Raw genomic sequence first — 19,347 nt, 5'->3', positions numbered from 1 at the left:
ATGTATTCATATATATATATATATATATATATATATATATATATATATATATATATAAATCCTCGGAGTCAGTAAACTATAGCCTGCAGTTTGAGTTGAATTCATTGAATGTTTTTGTATAATTTTACTGAAACACAGCTATTCCCATTTCTTTATGTTTTATTTGTAATTGCCATAAAACAGAATATTTAGTTTTTCAAGAATCCATATAGCTCATGAATATGAATGCTTGATTATCACCAAGTGGCACTATTTGATAGGATTAGAAGGTGTGGAGGAAGTGTTAGAGGAAGTGTGTCACTATGAGAAATGGACTGTGAGGTTTCAAAGAGCCCAAAACAGGCTCAGTGACTTTCTCTTCCTGCTGCCTGTGAATCAGGATGTGGTAGTCTCAGCTCTCTTCCAACACCATGATGACCTGGATGTTACCATGCTTTCCGCCACCATTATGTCAATGGACTAGCCTTCTGAAACTGCAAGCCAGCTCCAATTAAACACTTTCTTTTATAAGAATTTTTACAAGGCAAAGGACATAATCAATAAGAGAAAAGAGCAGCCTACTTAATGGGAAAAGAATTTCATCAAACCCACATCTAACAGAGGACTGACCTCCAAATATAAATAACTCAAAGAACTAGACATCAAAATACCAAATAATCCAATTAAAATTGTGCACAATTTGCACAGAGAATTCTCAACAGAAGAATCTCAAATGACTAAAAGACAGTTGAGGAATTGCACAACATCCTTAGCCGTCAGAGAAATAAAATCAAAATGACCCTGAGATACCATCTTACACCAGTCAGAATGGCTAAGATCAAAAACACCAATGATAGCTTATGCTGGTGAGGATGTAAAGTAAGGGGAACACTCCTTTATTGCTGGTAGGAGTGAAAACTTGTAGAGCCATTTTGGATTCATTATGGAGTTTTCTCAGAAAACTGGGAATCAACTTACCTAAATACCCAACAATACCACTCTTGACCATATACCCAAAGGATACACACACATACTGCAAGGATATTTGCTCAACTGTGTTCATAACAGAATTCTTTGTAATATCCAAAACCTGGACACAACCTAGATGCTCTTCAACCAAAGAATGGAAAAGGAAAATGTGTTACATTTACGCAATGGAGTATTATTCACTGGTGAAAAAAAATGACATCTTGAAATTTGCAGGCAAATGGATGGAATTAGAAAAAAAAAAAACCATCCTGAGTGAGTAACCCAGACCCAGAAAGACAAACACTATATGTGTTTACTTATAAGTGGATATTAGAAAAAAAGCAAAGGATAACCAGTCTATAGTCCATGACATCAGAGAAGCTAGGTAACATGAAGAACCCTAAGAGAGACATACATGGATTCCCCCTGGGAAGGGAAAATAGACAAGATCTTCTGAGAAAATTGGGAGCATGGGGGCAAGGAAAAGGGAGAGCAAAAGGGTAAGAGGAGGGAAGAAATGGAGTGGGGAGGAGAACTTAAAGGAATGGGATGGTCAAGATGTGGCCTTGGAGAAACAGCACTAAGAAAAATCCCAGGGATCCTCAAGCATGACCCCAGATAACACCCCTAAGCAATAGTGGAGTGGGTGTCTAAACTAGTCTTGCCCTATAATCAGATTGATTACTACCTTAATAGTCATCATAAATCCTTCATCCAGTAACTGATAGAAGCAGATATCCACAGTGAAGCACTGGACTGGGCTCCCAGAGTCCAGTTGAAGAGAGGAAGGAGCGATAATATGAGCAAAATGGTTAAGACCATGATTTTGATACCTACAGAAACAGCTGACCTGAGCTAGTGGGAACTCACTGATTCCAGACTGACAGCAGGGTAATCTGCAAAGAAACAAACTAGGCCCTCTGAATGTAGATGGCAGTTATAAGGTTGGGGTACTCTGTGGGGTCACTGGCAGTGGAACTAGTATTTATCCCTACTGCTTGAACTGGATGTTTGGAATCCATTCTCCTTGGTGGAATTCCTTGCCCAGCTTAAATATAGGCAGAAGGGCCTTAGTTCTGCCTTAGGGTGATGTGCTGGACTTTGTTGACTCCCCATGGAAACCTTATCCTCTCTGATGAGTCGATGGAGGTGGGGTGGGGGGTAAGGTGAATGGAGCAGGAGGAGGGGAAGGAGTAGGAACTAGAATTGGTAAACAAAATTGAAAATATTTTTAAAATTAATTAATTAATAATAAATAGAATACCCCCCCCAAATGTTGCCATGGTTGTAGTGTCTTTTCACAGCAATAGAACACTTACTAAGACACATATAAAGTTTATTATATTTACTATTTTGTCAGGATGGAAAAATTTTGACAGCTTAATTAGTTTATATTCTGTTGGAACAGTAAAAAAATCAAATAATGGAAAACTTATTAGGAGATCACAAAGATGTTATAAAATTTGACATATTAATTATTAACAGTTCCAAGATTTAAATACTTTAACTTAAATCCAAAAAATTTACTGTATGAATTCTTGTAAAATAAATAGGCTTCTGGCCGTCTTAAAAGAACTTATGTTCTTTAGCTTTCTTTGACATTGCTGATTACTGAAATAATTATTTGAGTTCTAGAAGTCATGACTTGGGCAAATTCTCAGAGTTTGGCAATGTTACTGAAAAGGCAGTGAAATGCTTGGTCTTAAGTAGTTATAACACAAGTATCCACATTCCTGCAAGAGAGGATAAAAGTATAGATGCCAACCAATGTGTTAATTAGTATTGGTAATAGTTCATAATAGCAGAATGTATAGTAGATATTAATATCAATTCCATTTAATGGGCCTTTGAGTGACCTCTTATTGATTCAATGCGATTATGATGCTCAGCCATGGTCAAGACTACTGACACCTCCTCTCTGCTTCCTCTGCTAGTTGCTATCTTCTAGCTTCTGTATAACACATATTTATAAATGTTTCTTATGCTGCAGTACTCAGTTCATATTTGAAAATTAAATACTTGTGCTATTTTCTGTAACAGCTAACCCTGCCTTGGCTTCTTCAAGTTTATTATAGAAACAATAATTTTGCATATATTTGCCTTACTAAATTCTGATTCACAATAAGCTAATGCTGATACTAATTCCTTTCCCTTAATCAAGATCTAATAATAACATAGACTAACATTCTCTTAGATAATGTGCTTAAAATTTGTTAAATGAAATGGTTAGCAAATTTGTGGCGCATGTGCACATGTGTGTGTGTGTGTGTGTGTGTGTGTGTGTGTGCATGCTTGTGCTGTGACAATGGAGAAAAATTCAGCTGTAGATAAAGAACATGAGGGCAAAATAACAAAACCTATCTTATTTCTTTCTCTGTATATCCTTGCCCCGTGTCTTGGTTTATCTGTCTCTTTTCATCTCTAGCTCTATAGCTCTCTTTAAACATCCTTACGTCAAGACTCAAACTCTTTGGCATCTCTTGCCAGGATGTCAAACTTTCAATGACCAGATAAAGCATTCCTTCAAAGTTGGTGTGCTTGTATCAGGACATTGTAAAGTATAGGAGCAGAGAATTCAGGATCCGACTTTTAAAAGAGAAAATTTTTACCTATAACTTTGATTTATGTATAGAGGGCCTTTCACCAGGATAATATTGTCAGCCATTTCCAGTCGTTCATGCCATTGTTCAGTCTCTACACAGAAAAGGGAGTGACTTATCCGCCTGACAAATTTAGGAAAAACCCCTGGTTAGCGTGTTAAAATCCTTGGTAAGCGTGTTTCCATTCCCTTTGCTTAAGATATGCTCTTTTGCAGCAACATTTTTTTTTCTGACATCTATAATGCCTGTTTCTTCAGGTGTGTGTGTGTCTTTCTGTCTGTCTGTCTCTCTGTATGTATGTATGTGTGTGAATGTATGTTCACTGTAAAGAAGGGAGATTAATAAAAGAAAGAGCAGAGTATGTATGTGTGTTAATTAAGTTTAAGAAAACAATAGCATTTTAATGATTGGGTTTAACTTTGTATTTCATAGGGTGTACAAGCAAACTTCACAGGAGTTGATCTGTATTGACTAAAGAAGTCCACAATGTGATGATTTTTCTACAATTACTCCATATTAATACAAATTATTGGACTAGAAAAGCTGCATCTGTACAGTAATATGTGTTGTTTTCAAAAGATTAAAAATCACAAATGAAATGGTTGGATCTGAACTTTTTGACTGCCAATAGATTGCTGTAAATAAGAAAATAAACATTCTTGCACTATTTATATTATCTGTTCTCAGCATTGTACTCCACATTAGGGAAAGTAAACTAAAATAACATGGCATTTACCTTCTAATAACTCACACAAATTGTGCAGCATGATTGATCAGGAATTTTATATTTTAAACTGATTAATGACTCAATTTCCTCTATAATAACTTGTATATAATTAATATATTGATATAATTGAGACATACTCAGTTATTATTTATAGATGATAAAATTTATTTTCAAAATTAGCCTTTGCTTACTTATTTATGAAGCCATTATATGGATACACTATCTACATGTGTTTGCAACATATATTGTAATGTATAAATTGAAAGGTTAGAAACTATATGCCTAATTTAAATAAACCCACAGTATATTATAAATAATTTATTACAATTTAATTAGCTTTATGAATATAACAGCATAAAATAATCAAAGAGTAAATGTGAAAGTGACAAACTCTTTCAGAGGAAAGAATGCAATCTTTAAAGTAATTATGGTTTGTGAGACTCTCAATTGTTTTATATCATAAGCACTATTAAGCTTTGGTTCTCAAAGTTGGACTTAGGGACACAACAGGAGGGATTCTTTAGAGAACTTGTTTTGTCTTCTATCTCCAGCAACCTTAGTAGACTCTGCATGATGAAGATAACTGTAGACAAGTGTCATTTAAAACACAGATTGAGCCGGGCGGTGGTGGCGCGAGCCTTTAATCCCATATTAACTAGGAAGGGAGTACCCACAGTTGATATTCTCTTATCAGGGGCATATTCCCAACAACTGATATTAACTTTTTAAATGTGCAGTTCTTACAGGATTCACAATTTGAAATTTTATTTCTTCTATTTCATAGAGTGCGTCTACCTCCATTATTAGACAACCTGTACTCAAGAACATAAACTCATTCTTTGTTCAACTCAAAAGTTAAATACGGAGAGCAAAACTTTCTATGGAAAAGTGATAATTATTCTTAACTAAATCGCAAGGATTGGCTTATCATTTATTTAATCCCTGCAACTGTTCTATTCACTGCAACAATAAGAATTGTATAAATTGTATACAGACATATTTGGGTTGAAAAGGAAAAGAAGGTGGTGATATTGTGCTTTGGTAAACATTTGCCTAAAAGATAGGATGCCCCGAGAACAATCCTCAATATTACCAAACCAAACAAAACAAAATAAAATAAAAACCAAGATACACAAATGAAAAGAAATTTAAAAAATCCAATTTGATTAAAGTAGGCTATCTAACACTAGGGGCAAAAAAATCACATAAAATTATGCTATTAATGTCAGTATTCAGGCATCTTACTGGCCTGATCTTGGGGTTTACGTGCTCATCTGTAGCCATGAAGAGCCCCTCCTGTGCATGTTCCCTGCATTCTGCTTTAAAAGGGCCCTGTCTGCCTCCCATAGTTCTCTTTCTCCCCTTCTCCCTTTCCCCCTTCACTTTCCCTCAATTAAAAAACCTCTCCACCTGAGCTCCGTTGCATGGCATCTTTCTCGCTCACACTGCTTTTACTAAGTTACATCAGTTTATAATTCTGCAATCTGAATCAGTGATAGATCTTATTAGAAGATAGCTTACATATTATTCCTTACATTTTATGTGAAAAATTAAGCTATATATAATATTTCTATTATGTATAAATGCATATGTGTATGCATATACATATATGATGCTTTATATATACATGCACACAATCTGCATTTAAAAATTTCTACACTAAATGCTATCTAATACCTTTATATAACAAATCAGCAACAGAATGGACATTCATCTGGTTATGTAGAAAATATAAAAAAAATTGTATTTTTCTAGTACATATTTATGTAACATGTGAATGTATATTTATAATAAAATAAGGCCCCATATAGCCAATAATTCATTTGTGTATACATATAAACACACATTTGTATACACAATGAAAGAAATAAGACTATATGTGTTGAAATGATTATCAATTACATTAATGATAAGTTCCAATTTGATATGTGACTGCATTTGGTTTTAGGTTTTCTAAAATGAGTCTTTTGTTTTTCTGGTAACTGAATAAGTACCAATTTTACTTAGTTGGTGCAGTTATTGCCTAAGCTATTAATTTCATACACAAGAAAATTTTCACTATGTGGTTTTTGATTGACAGCGAGAACATGAAAAGCAAACATAAGCCCAGGAGAGCATGGGGGCTCTTAACATCACTGTGTTGGCTTCCTGGGTTTTTTTTTTTTTCCTTTCTATTTTCCACAGTGTTCACCTTGCCTGTATGTGGAGGACTTCATGTCGGCCAGGCTGAAATGATAGCAGCCTCTGAATACAGCAATGACTTGCACTTGAGCAAGACCAAGCAAAATTTATCTGTGTTCAAAAATATTCTGCACCATCACCATCAGAAAATCCTTTGGGCATATTTCATAAGATTCTGGAATTTAAAACACAGGAACGTGAATAGTATTTTGGAATATTACATTCTGTTAATAATTCAATGGTATCTGGGGGAAAGGGCCATTTTAGAAAATTTTGCCATATAATCTTTTGTGATTAATTAAGTTTCTGTGGTGCAACAAACCACCATGTTCTCTATATTTTAAACTGCATGAGAAATTGGGTATCTAAGTAACACAGCCTTGTCATTCTCCAATTACTGAAAAGTAAAAGATATTTAATTAACAGATGTACAGGTTGTAAAATAGTAGTGCAGTATTTAATGAAGACTTGAATCCATCCTGATACACTGTTGAAATTTTACATGTGAAACTGAGAACGATTTGGCTCCGGTCTTTCTCCCCTCAGACAAGGAATATTTTCACTTAAATTGCCAGGATCTATAAAAACCCAAGCTCAAGGAACAAAACAATTTAGCTCAGAGTCACAGAAATCAGTTTACGATCACATCCCTTTTTCCTTGGGGCATTTCTTCAGAGATTTTTTTTTTTTTTTTTACTGATTTGATTATACAACAGAAGGTTAAATTCTCACATTCTGATCATTAGGAAAAAATAAACAGAGCAAGTACTAAAGCTGGCTTTGCACCTACTGAATGCTGCAAGTGTCTGTACTCATTGGATATGCATCTTGCAAAGCTCGGCTGTTCCCAGAAGGCCACTCCATGAAGACTGAGAGAGCAGCGTCTGCTAGTGGTGCCTGCGTGTCACAAAGAACAGAGAGAAGCTTTATAGCAGGATACTGGAAGGCATAGCATTGGGAGGCAGACTACAAGCTGGGTTTATGCATTTTCTTTCTTGCTTTAGGAAACATGCACATGAAATTCTTTTGAATATTTTTGTAATTCATGAGTCATAGTGAGGAAGAAATGCATCAGCAACGTTTTTGAAATCTCTTCTTTGACTCCATTTACAAAGCATTTTACTAAAATCTCTTCATCAACTGCTTATTGGACAGACTTATTTATAGAGCAAGGACAGAGACACAACTTACTAAGCAAACATAGCATGCAGTTCAGGGCTATAAACATTATTGGGGGTGGATGGGTCCTCTTACTGTACCTGTGGCATTCAGTGGACATTGATTGAATGCCAGGTCTCCTGCAGGAGTTCTTTTCCACACCATGGATATCAGATAATCCTCTGGGCATATTTCATAAGGTGCTGGAATTGAAGAAGCAGACTTATGAATGTCAGCAGAGTTTATGCTCTCAAATGTTGGCACAACGTGTTCATCAAACGCATCTAAATGCAGAGTTCTTCCCTGTCTGTACATATAGAATTTACTGACATGTTAGAGATGTGCTTATAAAGGTCTCATTTAACAGTCTCTAAACCCTCACGGGTTCTTTATAGCTTCTTACACACACGTTTTAATTGAAGAGTCAATGGGGTTTTCAAATAAATGGACACATTTAAGAACATTAGTGAAAAAGTCTTACAAACTTCATTGAAACTACAGATGTTAATTTTCCAGTAAACCAGTTGTTTTGACATTGTTAATGGCACTGAGAAATATTCACATGCATATGCACACAAGCACACACACACACACACACACACACACACACACACACATGTCTAGCAATACTAGGCAACTGTTCTACCACTGAGCTATATCCACAGCCCAAGATATATGTTATTTCTTCATACAGGAATAGCCATGGTAGTCATAGTTGATTTTATGTAAGCATGTTGATTTGATCTTTATGCCTTACTGCTTTTTAAATATCAATTTATTTACAAAGCAAAGAAACAGAAAAGAGTCAGGCAAGGGTGGTGCACACCTTTAAGTCCAGGACTCGGGAGGCAGGGGCAGGTGCATGTCTATGAGTTCGAGGCCAGCCTGATCTACAAATCTAGTTCCAGGACAGCTAGGACTGTTACTCAGAGAAACCCTGTCTCAAAAAACAAAAACAACAACAACAACAAAAAAAAAAACAAAGCAAAAAAGACCGAAAAAAGAAAAAAGGGACAGAAAAATAAAAATAATATATCCACAAATGAAATATTATTTCAATTACTTCTTTTATTTTTTGAGATTATAATATAGTTACATCTTTTCTTCTATCCCTTTTCTCCATCCACACCTCCCATCTCATACCTCTCCTTGTTTTTTTCAAATTTGTCTCTTTATCCATTAATTATTGTTACATGCATATATGTATATATAAATACATAAGTAGAACCTGCTAGGTCTGTATTTTAAATCATGAAATAGTGAGATTCATCAAACATTGTACTTTCTACTTCAGAATTCATGAACCTATTTCACATTTCTGTATTTAGTTGATGAAGAATATAGTTGCACACATTAGCTCCTTAGGCTGTATTTTCTTTTCAAAGAGTGATGTTTCAGAACTGCACCTGTCAGCACAGGTCACCTCTCTTCTATTTCCTTTACGATGAGGCACCGCCGCTAAAAAGAAGAGGTCCCCCTGTGGTGGTAGACAAGGTGGAGGATTCAGTAAAGTTTGGATCCTAGAGTCTTAAGGCATCCCCAGTTTCCTTGGGCTTTCCCAATAGCTTCTTTGTTATTCATGATATTCTTCTGCCTCTCAGATAGTATATATGCATTTTTCTAGATTCTCACCGAAGCACAAGGCTATTGTTTTCATTCTATGAGGTCTTTGCACCATGGAAGATTTGGTGGCTGATTTTTCTTTCGTTAACCTATGTCTGGATGGCATCTTCCTCATCCCATCAATGTTGTGCTACCAGGCTTATCTCAGTCTGAACTCACTGAACTTTCCCGCAGCTCTGCAGACTTGCATTTATTCCTTTTCCGGGGAATTCCTTTCTCCAGGATCTTAGCTATTTTTTCTCTGGTATCCACCGATTACTTGTGGTGTTTTCCTGGATCCATCTTCTGAATGCTTTCTGCATGATCATCAATGCAAAGCTCTCTTTAGATAATTTCAAAATTAGCAACAATCGTAGCCTTTTAAAATAAGCCTTATTTAGAATCTCACATCCCTGGATCCATTTAATTTCCCCAACTATGAATAAGAGTTGCACACCATTCTAATATACTACATGGGAAAATAAAGTTGAAGAGGCAAATAAACCTGTTTTTTTTTTCAGAATTCAAACACTCCATTTATTGCATGTTAACTCTAGATGAGAAAATAAATGTAGATGGGGTCACTAAATGGAAAAAGAGTCATCAAGCCAGGGTATCCTGACCTCACCCCATCAGAATTAAAGCCATGTTTTTCTGACCCCTTAGAAACACCACCTATTACACAGGGACATGTTACACAGAATCAGGGTTCATCCTGGGACTCAAAGATGGGTTTTTATCCTTAAATTGGCCGTGGGAATGGGAGGGACACATAGAATGAATGTGTATCATACACACAAAGAAGCAAAATAACTCACCCCAACAATGTCAAACTTAAGTAAGGTGGGACAACCTTTCTGCACGTTTCCTTCCCCATGGAGCTCAATTAACAGCTGGGATACCACTTTCTGCAGCCACAACTGGTAAGTAGCCATAGCTCCTTATTCCCAGAAGCAAGCTGTGAGACTTTAATCGCTGCCTCGTCTAGGCCCCCAACTCATGAAAATCACATGCATCTGTCTCCTGCTGCCTCCACAAATTTCCCACACGCTGGCCACAGAGACCCAACTTTTTGTCTCCTAAGAGGAGGTCACCCCAGCAGGAAGGAAAAATATATCACTTTGAACTTACAAAGATCTGTATGCCTCTGCTTTTCTAATGCTGTTATTAAAGGCATGTACCACCACATCCAGTTCCAGCCCCTCTTGATGGCAGATCAAAGAGCTGAATCTGCTTTTTATTCCCTTATCAAAAGTAAAACAAACAATAACAACAACAACAAAGCCAATTTGCTGATACTCAAGACTCACCCCACCCTTGTCACTATTTCTTTCTTCTCCCTGTATGAACTCTGCTAATGACATATCATACTTTTCCCCATAACCGAAAACATTAGGTAAAATATATGTACATCTTACCCCACCCTTAATCCTCCTCTCTACTGTGGCCACTTATCGAAGGACTCATTCTGTCATAGCTCATGGATTTGTGTCTAGCCTGTGCTAAAGAGAACTAATAGTGCAGAAGGAGAGCAGACGGCTCCATGGTTCTTTAGTGTAGGGGAGACAGCTGAGGAAAAATGAACTGCAAATTAGGAAAAAAAATATTTCATACAGTAAATAGAAAATCCCATTTTAATCTAAAATCTGAAGGATATAAAAGGGTTTGGGGGCTTTCTGAAAGAAGTCACATTTGATCGAGATGGTCACTGTGACCACTCCAGGAAGGGGAAGCGATGCATGCAAACGCCGTAAATGCCAATGGGACATGAAGGATGACAGGATGGACAAAAGCTGGGCACCGGTGTGAGAGGACAGGGCAACACTGTAGGTTATGGGGGTGCTAGTATTCAGGCAGAGGATGATACGATTAAGTTTTCCACCTTAAGATTAATTTGCTTTCATGTAGACTAGAGGCAAAGATCTTCCTGGAAGCTAAAGCAAAAGCGTTATGATGACTGTAGGAAATGATGGCTGGACTGCAGAGCGAAACAATAGGAGCCACAAAGCAAACTCAGGAGGTAACTAAATGATTTGTGCAGCGAAGAGGACATAGAGTTCAAGGAGGATTCCTGCTGTCTGGGCTGAGGAACTATGCCTAGAGATGCCAGCTCACTGCTTGACACTCTCCCATGGCTCTGCGGGCCTGACAGGACCAAGGTAAGTGTGCTCACTATGATGAAAGGATGCCCAGGGCAACTTTAATCTATAATGGCTCTAATTTACTTTCCAGTGCATTAGCCTTAGAGAATTAATGTTCATATCCAAATATCCCCCACTCATCCTTCTCTATCCTCTATATATCTTACTTCAAATAATCTCTCTGGTAAATGTAAATCTCACTTTCATTTTTTGATGGATGAGCATAGGCAATTTTGAATTCAAGGTTAATATAGGTAGCATATAAAAGGAGAAAAAAGTCATGCGGATCTCTTTTCTCCAGCTCTGGTTTCTTTCCTGAGCTTGGTTTAAATATACCACCTGAGCTGTGATAGCAACTAGATGTTCTTGGGTATCTCAAAGGCGACCTGTTGGCATCATCTGTCCCTCAGTATTCTCCCTCAGAGGATGGAGCTAGGGGTGTAGAACACTAGGCATCTTTATTAAAATCTGACTTGGGCATCATCTTTCTAAAGCTTCCTCCCCTCTTCCATCCTGCTCCACATTCTCAGTATGCTTGAAATCCCTCTGACTCCTACAGCCACTTCTTGTGACTTTTCCACTCCACCTCCTTGGCATCATGAGGACTGCTCCGGGTCTCTTGGCTTTTGTTTAACTTTCCTTTAATCTTTTCTTAAAAGCACAAGTGTTGCACTTAAAATAAAACATATTTCCTTTGTGGCTAAGTGTTCCTTTTTCCACAAAGCCCCTCTCAGTGCCTTGGCCACTGGCTATATCAATTTAGCATCTCTCACAGTGGACTGAAGGCATTTAGCGGTGCATGTACCACCTCCAAGACGGTACATTTTAGAATGCTAAAATTGCTTCATTTATTTTTTTTGTCTGTTATAATGAACAGCACAGGTGCTTACCATACAGTAGGTACCCAAACTATATCTGTTAAATTGTTTTTACTGAGCAAAAATATCCACCTGGAAATTTATGTGATGATAGACGTGCGCCTCATTTTCACTGTCTTGTGCAGTGGCTACTAACCAAATTTGACTATGGAGTACCAGAAATATGGTTGCTATGTCTGAGGACTGGGTTTTAAGTTTCATTTAATGTTGTTAGTACAGATTTAGATAGATACCATTTTTGGACAACATTGTTAATAGATAATTACTTTATTTATTAAATACAACCACCAATAATTATAGAATACATTTACATGGAAAGTTAGAATAACTGTTAAAGTCTACAAGATTTGAGTATATTGCATAATTAAATACTATATATAACTAGTGTATTTTTAAGGGTTCTGACTATAGTTTATCTAACATGACTATTACATTTGAATATTTTTGTTCCATTTACACATCCAAGTTCTTTTCCATTATGTTGTCAATTATTAGCTTTTACTTTTGACATCATATGTCTCTTATTTTCAGTGCTTTCCATTTCAAATTTTCTTCAGCTGCACTGAAGACCTTGGAAATAAATTTCCTAAATCTATTGCTATACTGTCTACTATTTTCTGATTTTGACTGTATATAAACCAATGCAAGAGAAATTTTGTACAGTGAAAGACTTCATGTCCTTGTCGTGGTCTCAGAATGCCTTTTTGTTTAGTAATATTGTGGGAAAGACACATTCCTTCCCTGCTCTTCTCTGCTGGCCACTGTGGTCAGAGTTTGTGCTCATTGCGTATTCTGACCACTAGATGGCAATGGTGGGCTAAGAGGGACAATTGTTTTACTTTTGGGTCTGTATCAGAAACTAATGTTCAAAATCAAGTTGGGTAGCCATAGCAACGATCAGATGGGAACTAGGTGTCACTACTTAATATTTTTAAAAGACACACTGTTTAGATAAAAACAGAATATCTCATTTTTAAGAGAATATAATATTTACTGTTTAAAGGGGGCTGTGATAAAATCCTTGGCATCAGGGATTAACTTCGATGCTCTCCATTCTCACTATTGGCCTCCTGACTGAGATCTTGTCCAGTACTCCAGTCAGGCTCTCATGTCAGGGCTTATCCAATGTTGCTCTTACCTTACCTATCCCTCCTCCTTGTCCTCGCGCCCTGCAAGGATCATATCACCACCACTAATCCTAACTCAAATCTCACCATCTGAATGACTTCTTCAAATACCCGTCCTTACCTCTGCTTTTCCATCTCCCAAAGCATTTGTCAATCATTCTATTATGCTAATTTTTTTCTAACTCACTCTTTTGTCTGTTCTGCCTAGATCTATTTTCAATAGTGTGAGTTTCTAAGATTACAGATATTGATGGTGACTGATTAAAATATAGATATGCTTGTGTGTATATGTGTGCACGTGCATGTGTGCATGCGTGCATGTGTGTATTTAGATGTGGAACATGGTATGACCATATTCATTTTACTTAGAAGCAGAAAGAGAGGCTAGCTACTCTATTACATTTAATTGTAGTCTAAAGGTTTCCAGGGTGCCAGGTATTGATTGACTTAGGGTCTACAGTTGACTGAAAGCCTGGGACTCCTGGCTAGGACATCCTGCAGTGACTTGCACATATCCTAAATAGGATAAAGATGGTCACTTGCATACTATTTCTTGGTGAACCCACAATACTCAATTACTGACTTTCCTAGCAATAATCTATACCCTGATAAAGCAAACAAATAAAAAATAATAGCAGTTTTTCAGCCAAGGGAGGTCAACAGGGTTTCTGTTCTGTTTTGTTTTGATTTAACATCTCAACCACAGCCTCTCCTTTCTTCTCTCCTCCTACTCCCTCCTTCTACGTCCTCTCCAACCCCCCTCAATCCATCTCTCCTCCATATTTTTCAGAAAGGGGCAGGCCTCAGCAAAGCATGGCACATCAAGCTACCATACACCTCCCCCTGTGTTCAAGCTGGGCAAGGCAATCAGCATGAGGAGTAAGTGCCCAAGAACCCAGTCAATGCACCAGAGACAGCCCCTGCTCCCACTGATGTTCTGCTGTGCTGCACTGTGAATTGAAGTCTTGGATCAATTGTATTTACTGAGACAGATACCCAGTCCATCACTGATATAAAAGTAATAGGGCAGAGTCCAGCATTTCCAGGTTTATTAATAATATCAAAACTAATTTCTCAGTACAGATGACTGGGTATTCTTTGATGATTATATTTTAATCCATTAAGAAATATATCTATCTGTGCTCACACCAAAATCTAAAGAGCCATAGACACTGTAATATCAAATCATTTTCCCACCTTAGTGGTACTTCTGGAATTCATTCATTCAGCAAACAAACCACTTACTGGAAGACCCAGGAATAGGATATGACAGTATTCTAGTGTCCTTTCTATAGTCCGGATAAAATATCTTGACAGAAAGTAGCTTAGGGAAGGAAAGGATTTATTTGGTTTATGCTTCCAGGTCATAGGCCATCACTGAGAGAAGTCAGAGTAGGAACTCAAGCTAGAATTCCAGGACATAAATCATGGTCTAACGCTGCTTGCTGGCTGGCTCACATGCTCGGCAAATGTATAGATAGCTTTCTTATAGAGCCCAAGACCATCTCTGCAGCTTTGGTGCCGTCCTCAGTGGGCTGATCTGTCCTGTTTCAATTTACAATCAGAAAATTCCTTTGCAGTCACGCACACAAGCCAATCTGATCTCGGTAATCCCTCGCTTGGGATTCCCGCCTCTCGGGACTCTTGACTGTGTCAAGTTCAGAGTTAAAGCTAACTAGGGCATCCAAAGACAGTGTCTGAGTAGACAGAGTCAAAAGTTAGGTATGAGTAGAGGTCACTGAATGCAGGAGGAGGACACATAAAGGATGAGGTCATCATGGAACAGTGATTCATATACCTGTCTTGATGGATTTATTTTAAACCCGGGGAATTTATTATATTTTAAGTGTTATATTTGAAGTTTGAAGAACAGAGTGAAGGAAATTACTCCAAGAGGCTTGGGGTGATCTCCATCATGCAACTGAGGTCAACAACAAGAATCACAGGGGGTGGTAATAGGAAGTGGATGGGTTCCAAATCTACTTAGGATGGAGGCTGCTCAGTCCATGGCTGAATAGAAGGAAAAGTCAAGGATGCTTTAGAATTACAAAATGAAGACAGATTTCAAAGAAAACTGTCCATGGTGCTACATCCTGAGCTCCAGTATGTGACAGAAAATGCCCTGGGGAGGAGAGGATGACAGCAATTGTACTTGAGATACCTGAGTGTGTGCAAGTGTTATCCAAAAGGAGCTGCAACAGAAAGAGACTATTACACAAAACCATAGCCAAACAGAGTGCAGGGTTATTGAGCTCGGTTCCACAGGGCACATCTACAATACTACTCCCAAATCTAAGTCCCCACCTCAGGGAACATAGTGAAAGAGGGGGAAGAAAAATTATAAGACCAGAGGAATGGTAAGTTTGCTGTGAAACTGTGTTTTCTAGAAATATTAGATGGTAATATTAGTCTCAGGAAAGTGACTGCATAAACATGAGCTGAAAAAGGATAGCACTGATAGACATGTTAATGTGGATGGAGAAAGGAGGAGAACCCCAAAGGTCCTCATTTCCATACAAAGAACTACAGGCAACTAAGGGATAAGGAGAGTGGGAGAGACAGTCTTAGCCAGGGAAGAGCTATATAACACCAAATGGTCAGCCCAGTAAACACTAAAACAAGTAACTTTATACATACTGACTAGGGTGTGTGTGTGTGTTTGTGTGTGTGTGTGTGTGTGTGTGTGTGTGCAATTAAAGAAATGAGACCATGGATTTGAACGAAAGTAAAGAGGCATAAATTGGAGGGTTTGGAGGGAGGGAAAGAAGAGAAGAAAACGATCTAACTATATTATAATCTCAAAATAATTATTTAAAATTTTAGTTGGTGCCCGAAAACCATGCCCATGCCTAGGAGGGAATGCTGAAGTGGTGGTTCATAGTTTTGTTTTGTTTTTTGTTGTTTTTGCTTGATTGTTTGTTTTTTCTTTCTGTTTCATGCTACCTCTGTTCATCTTGTAAATTAGAAACTACCAGAGTGGCCTAAGTAAAAAATAAAAGTTTTTTTTTTCCCCAGCAATATGAAGCGCTCTTGTACTTTTATGTCTCAACACACTGCAATACCAACTGCACATCAGTTGCCAGATCCACTGCTTGGTACCCTTACTGCCAAGATAAAAATTCATTTGTAAGACACAACTGTACAGGTATGTAGTTACCACACTCCCTTAAAACAAGGTAGCAATTACCTAGTGATTAGCTGTTAATCTGTCTATTCAAACTGATTTACCTTCTCCTAAAAATAGCAGAAATTATACAGGGCTTAAATCAATCTGATGTAGAAAATTAGTTTTCCCCTCATATGCTAGAATTTCAGCATTAAAAGGAAATTGATTCTAAACTACCAAGCTAGCATGCAGAAGAAAGAAGAAAAACACACACACCACTCATGACCTCCACATTTCAAACTGTTCTTGCTGGGGAACTATGAATCATTGTTACTTTGTGAATTCCTTGTGCTGAAGGAGGAGAAGGTGAAAAAAGGCTAGTCGCTGAGCTCAGAGGGCTTCCAGCTTGGATTGCGCACATGGAACTTACTCCCCTGAAGGACTTATTCTTCTGCTCAGGTTAGAAGGAAAGGAGTTTATCAAATTCCATGTCGTATTTTGTTTGCTCATTTCAAATAGGGTCAGATTATGTGGCCTAGCTAAACTTGGAACATCCACTCTTTCTGTCTTCACCTCTGAAACGGTGCAAATAAAGGCACACACCGCCATCCCTGTTGTCATCACTGCCTTCTTTAGAAGATTTTCTTTATTTGTCTTCAATTTTATGTCCGTATCTCCATGATTGCCTCTTCTAAGTAAATTATGTACTTAAATTCATCAAATCTCTTGCTAATTTTTCAGAGAACTTCATTTTAAACAAGAAATAAAAGTGAAAAAAAAGCACCTAACCTGAAGCTACTCAGGAAAGAGCTAGTGACCTATATGGTCAGTTCAAGAGTTAGGCCATGCTTAGGGGTATTAACTTCATCTCCAAAAACTTTATTGTTCTGGTAATGAACTATTTTTTATCTTTAAAAATTACTTTTGAAAGCCGGGCAGTGGTGGCGCACGCCTTTAATCCCAGCACTCGGGAGGCAGAGGCAGGCGGATCTCTGCGAGTTCAAGGCCAGCCTGGTCTACAAGAGCTAGTTCCAGGACAGGAACCAAAAGCTGCGGAGAAACCCTGTCTCGAAAATCAAAATAAATAAATAAATAAAAATTACTTTTGAGCCTTGAAGCAAAGAACCCCTCAGCTCTTCACTTGCTTGCAGTTATAGATTGCCTGTTTGGCCTCTGTACAGTATTGTACCAGTTCAGGATGGTGTCTGGACAGTATTTTATTATATGTTCCAAAGCAAATTGTGTATTTCAGTCTACCAGATGAATGGTCTTTAGTTTTAATTCCTTAGCAAATTTAATCAGAGAGAAAACTTTAATATGTTCATGCATAGCTCCAAGCTATTCTGTAAGTTCTAAGAGAGCACACACAAGATTTTCCAAGAATATTGGATTTGTTTGTCATATTATATGATTTTAAGAACAGTTAACTATAACTATGTTGCCAAATGTACATGTAGGAAAATAATGCTTGGTTTCACAGTGGAGTAAGTGGACAAGATTCCTTGAGATTTAGACCACTGGCACCACTTCCTTCATGACAGGCGCATTCCGTTCTTTAAGAACATTATTTGAATTCACTGGACCAATGCCAGCCTGATAGGTTACTGTGAGTTGCCTTGAGAGTCTCTGGCCAGAAACAACAATTAGGGTTGCAATTTGGAGAAACTGAAGAGCTTAGTATGGAAATTTATGTATTCTATCTGATATCTATCGATTATCTATTTATAAAGGAAGATAGATAATTCTACAAACCGTAACTGAAAAATAAAATTATAAATTTGGTTTTAAAACTGTTCTTCAACAAATTAGTCTTAGAGATAACAATAAAATCCAGAAAGACTTAAAAATTATAAAGTAGGTATTAATATCATAGTTTATAATACCATCACCTAGTTTATTTAGATGATAACATAAAAATGTAACCATTACTTTCATTATGGCATTAAGGGTATAAAATATAAATCTAGCAATCTATTATGCTCAGCAAGGCTCAGCACAGTGTATGAGATGTCCAGATGAAAAGACACCATACACATGAAATGTGTTAGAATTGAAGCTAATATAATCAATTAAATGGACTATTAATAAGATATAAGAATGGGAGCATGGGCTAACTTTATAAGGTTTCAATGAAAATGATACATTCACAAGGTGGTGGAAAGGAGAAGACTCACCAATAGACTGACTACCAAGAGGCTTCCATAGCAATGTTCAGAGTAAAGGAGGCAAAGATATTAAGAGGGTCCAGATGGACAGTAATAAAAACTATAGTGAAGAAAGAACATGTACCATTGCTTCCAGAAAACAGTCTGTACAAGTGTGATTTCATTACATGTATATTTATATATCTATACATATATAGTACATATTTATAGTTGAGTAGAGAGAAGTATTGTTGCAAAGCTATTGGAGATATTGGGATATGAATATTGGTATATAGAATGTTAGGGTACGTACAAAATTTGGCAAGTAATGAGAACCTATGCAAGGTTTTTAAACTAAGTGAGTCATATGACTAAGGCCATAAACAGACCATACTAATGAGACAAACCTGTTCAGAAAGGATGATGTCATATGATTGATAGGAAGAACACAGAATTCATCAACTGCTATTAATCATCATATTTAGTAAAATGTTTTATCTCATTGAAGCAATTCCCTATACCACGTTGGTTCCATTTTAGGTGTGAAGACACCAATAAAAAAAATGTCAGTCTTCCCTGGTTTCCATATTCCTCACTTTATTTTTATGTTCCTGTACTAAAAACAGGCGTTGGCAAAGGGAGTGCACAGGGCCACCTCGGAAAGAAAGAGACGACTGAGAATCTGTCCTTAGGAAAGTGGCTGCTCAAATGCCACAAAGGAGTTGCTTGTCAGAT

The 19,347-nt window shown here is 37.3% G+C and overlaps 1 protein-coding gene across 2 annotated transcripts in view; it reads right to left on the bottom strand.

The window, feature by feature from the left end:
* Adgrb3 (adhesion G protein-coupled receptor B3) overlaps nucleotides 1-19,347 on the bottom strand; it is a 729,546-nt gene that overhangs the window by 415,329 nt on the left and 294,870 nt on the right. For both annotated transcript variants that reach the window (XM_041655382.1, XM_041655381.1), the window contains exons 8-9: nucleotides 7,716-7,817; nucleotides 7,247-7,353 (exon numbers count right to left, since the gene is read on the bottom strand). In XM_041655382.1, the coding sequence (XP_041511316.1) occupies nucleotides 7,247-7,353; nucleotides 7,716-7,817 (209 nt within the window). The remainder of the gene's footprint in view (nucleotides 1-7,246; nucleotides 7,354-7,715; nucleotides 7,818-19,347) is intronic.

Source organism: Microtus oregoni, unplaced genomic scaffold, assembly GCF_018167655.1.
Source record: "Microtus oregoni isolate MIOR12 unplaced genomic scaffold, Mior012 000007F_ref0000211, whole genome shotgun sequence".
In the NCBI taxonomy this organism is placed as follows: domain Eukaryota; kingdom Metazoa; phylum Chordata; class Mammalia; order Rodentia; family Cricetidae; genus Microtus; species Microtus oregoni.
Note: the sequence above shows the minus strand (reverse complement) of the source record. Positions and strands in the feature narration are given on the sequence as shown.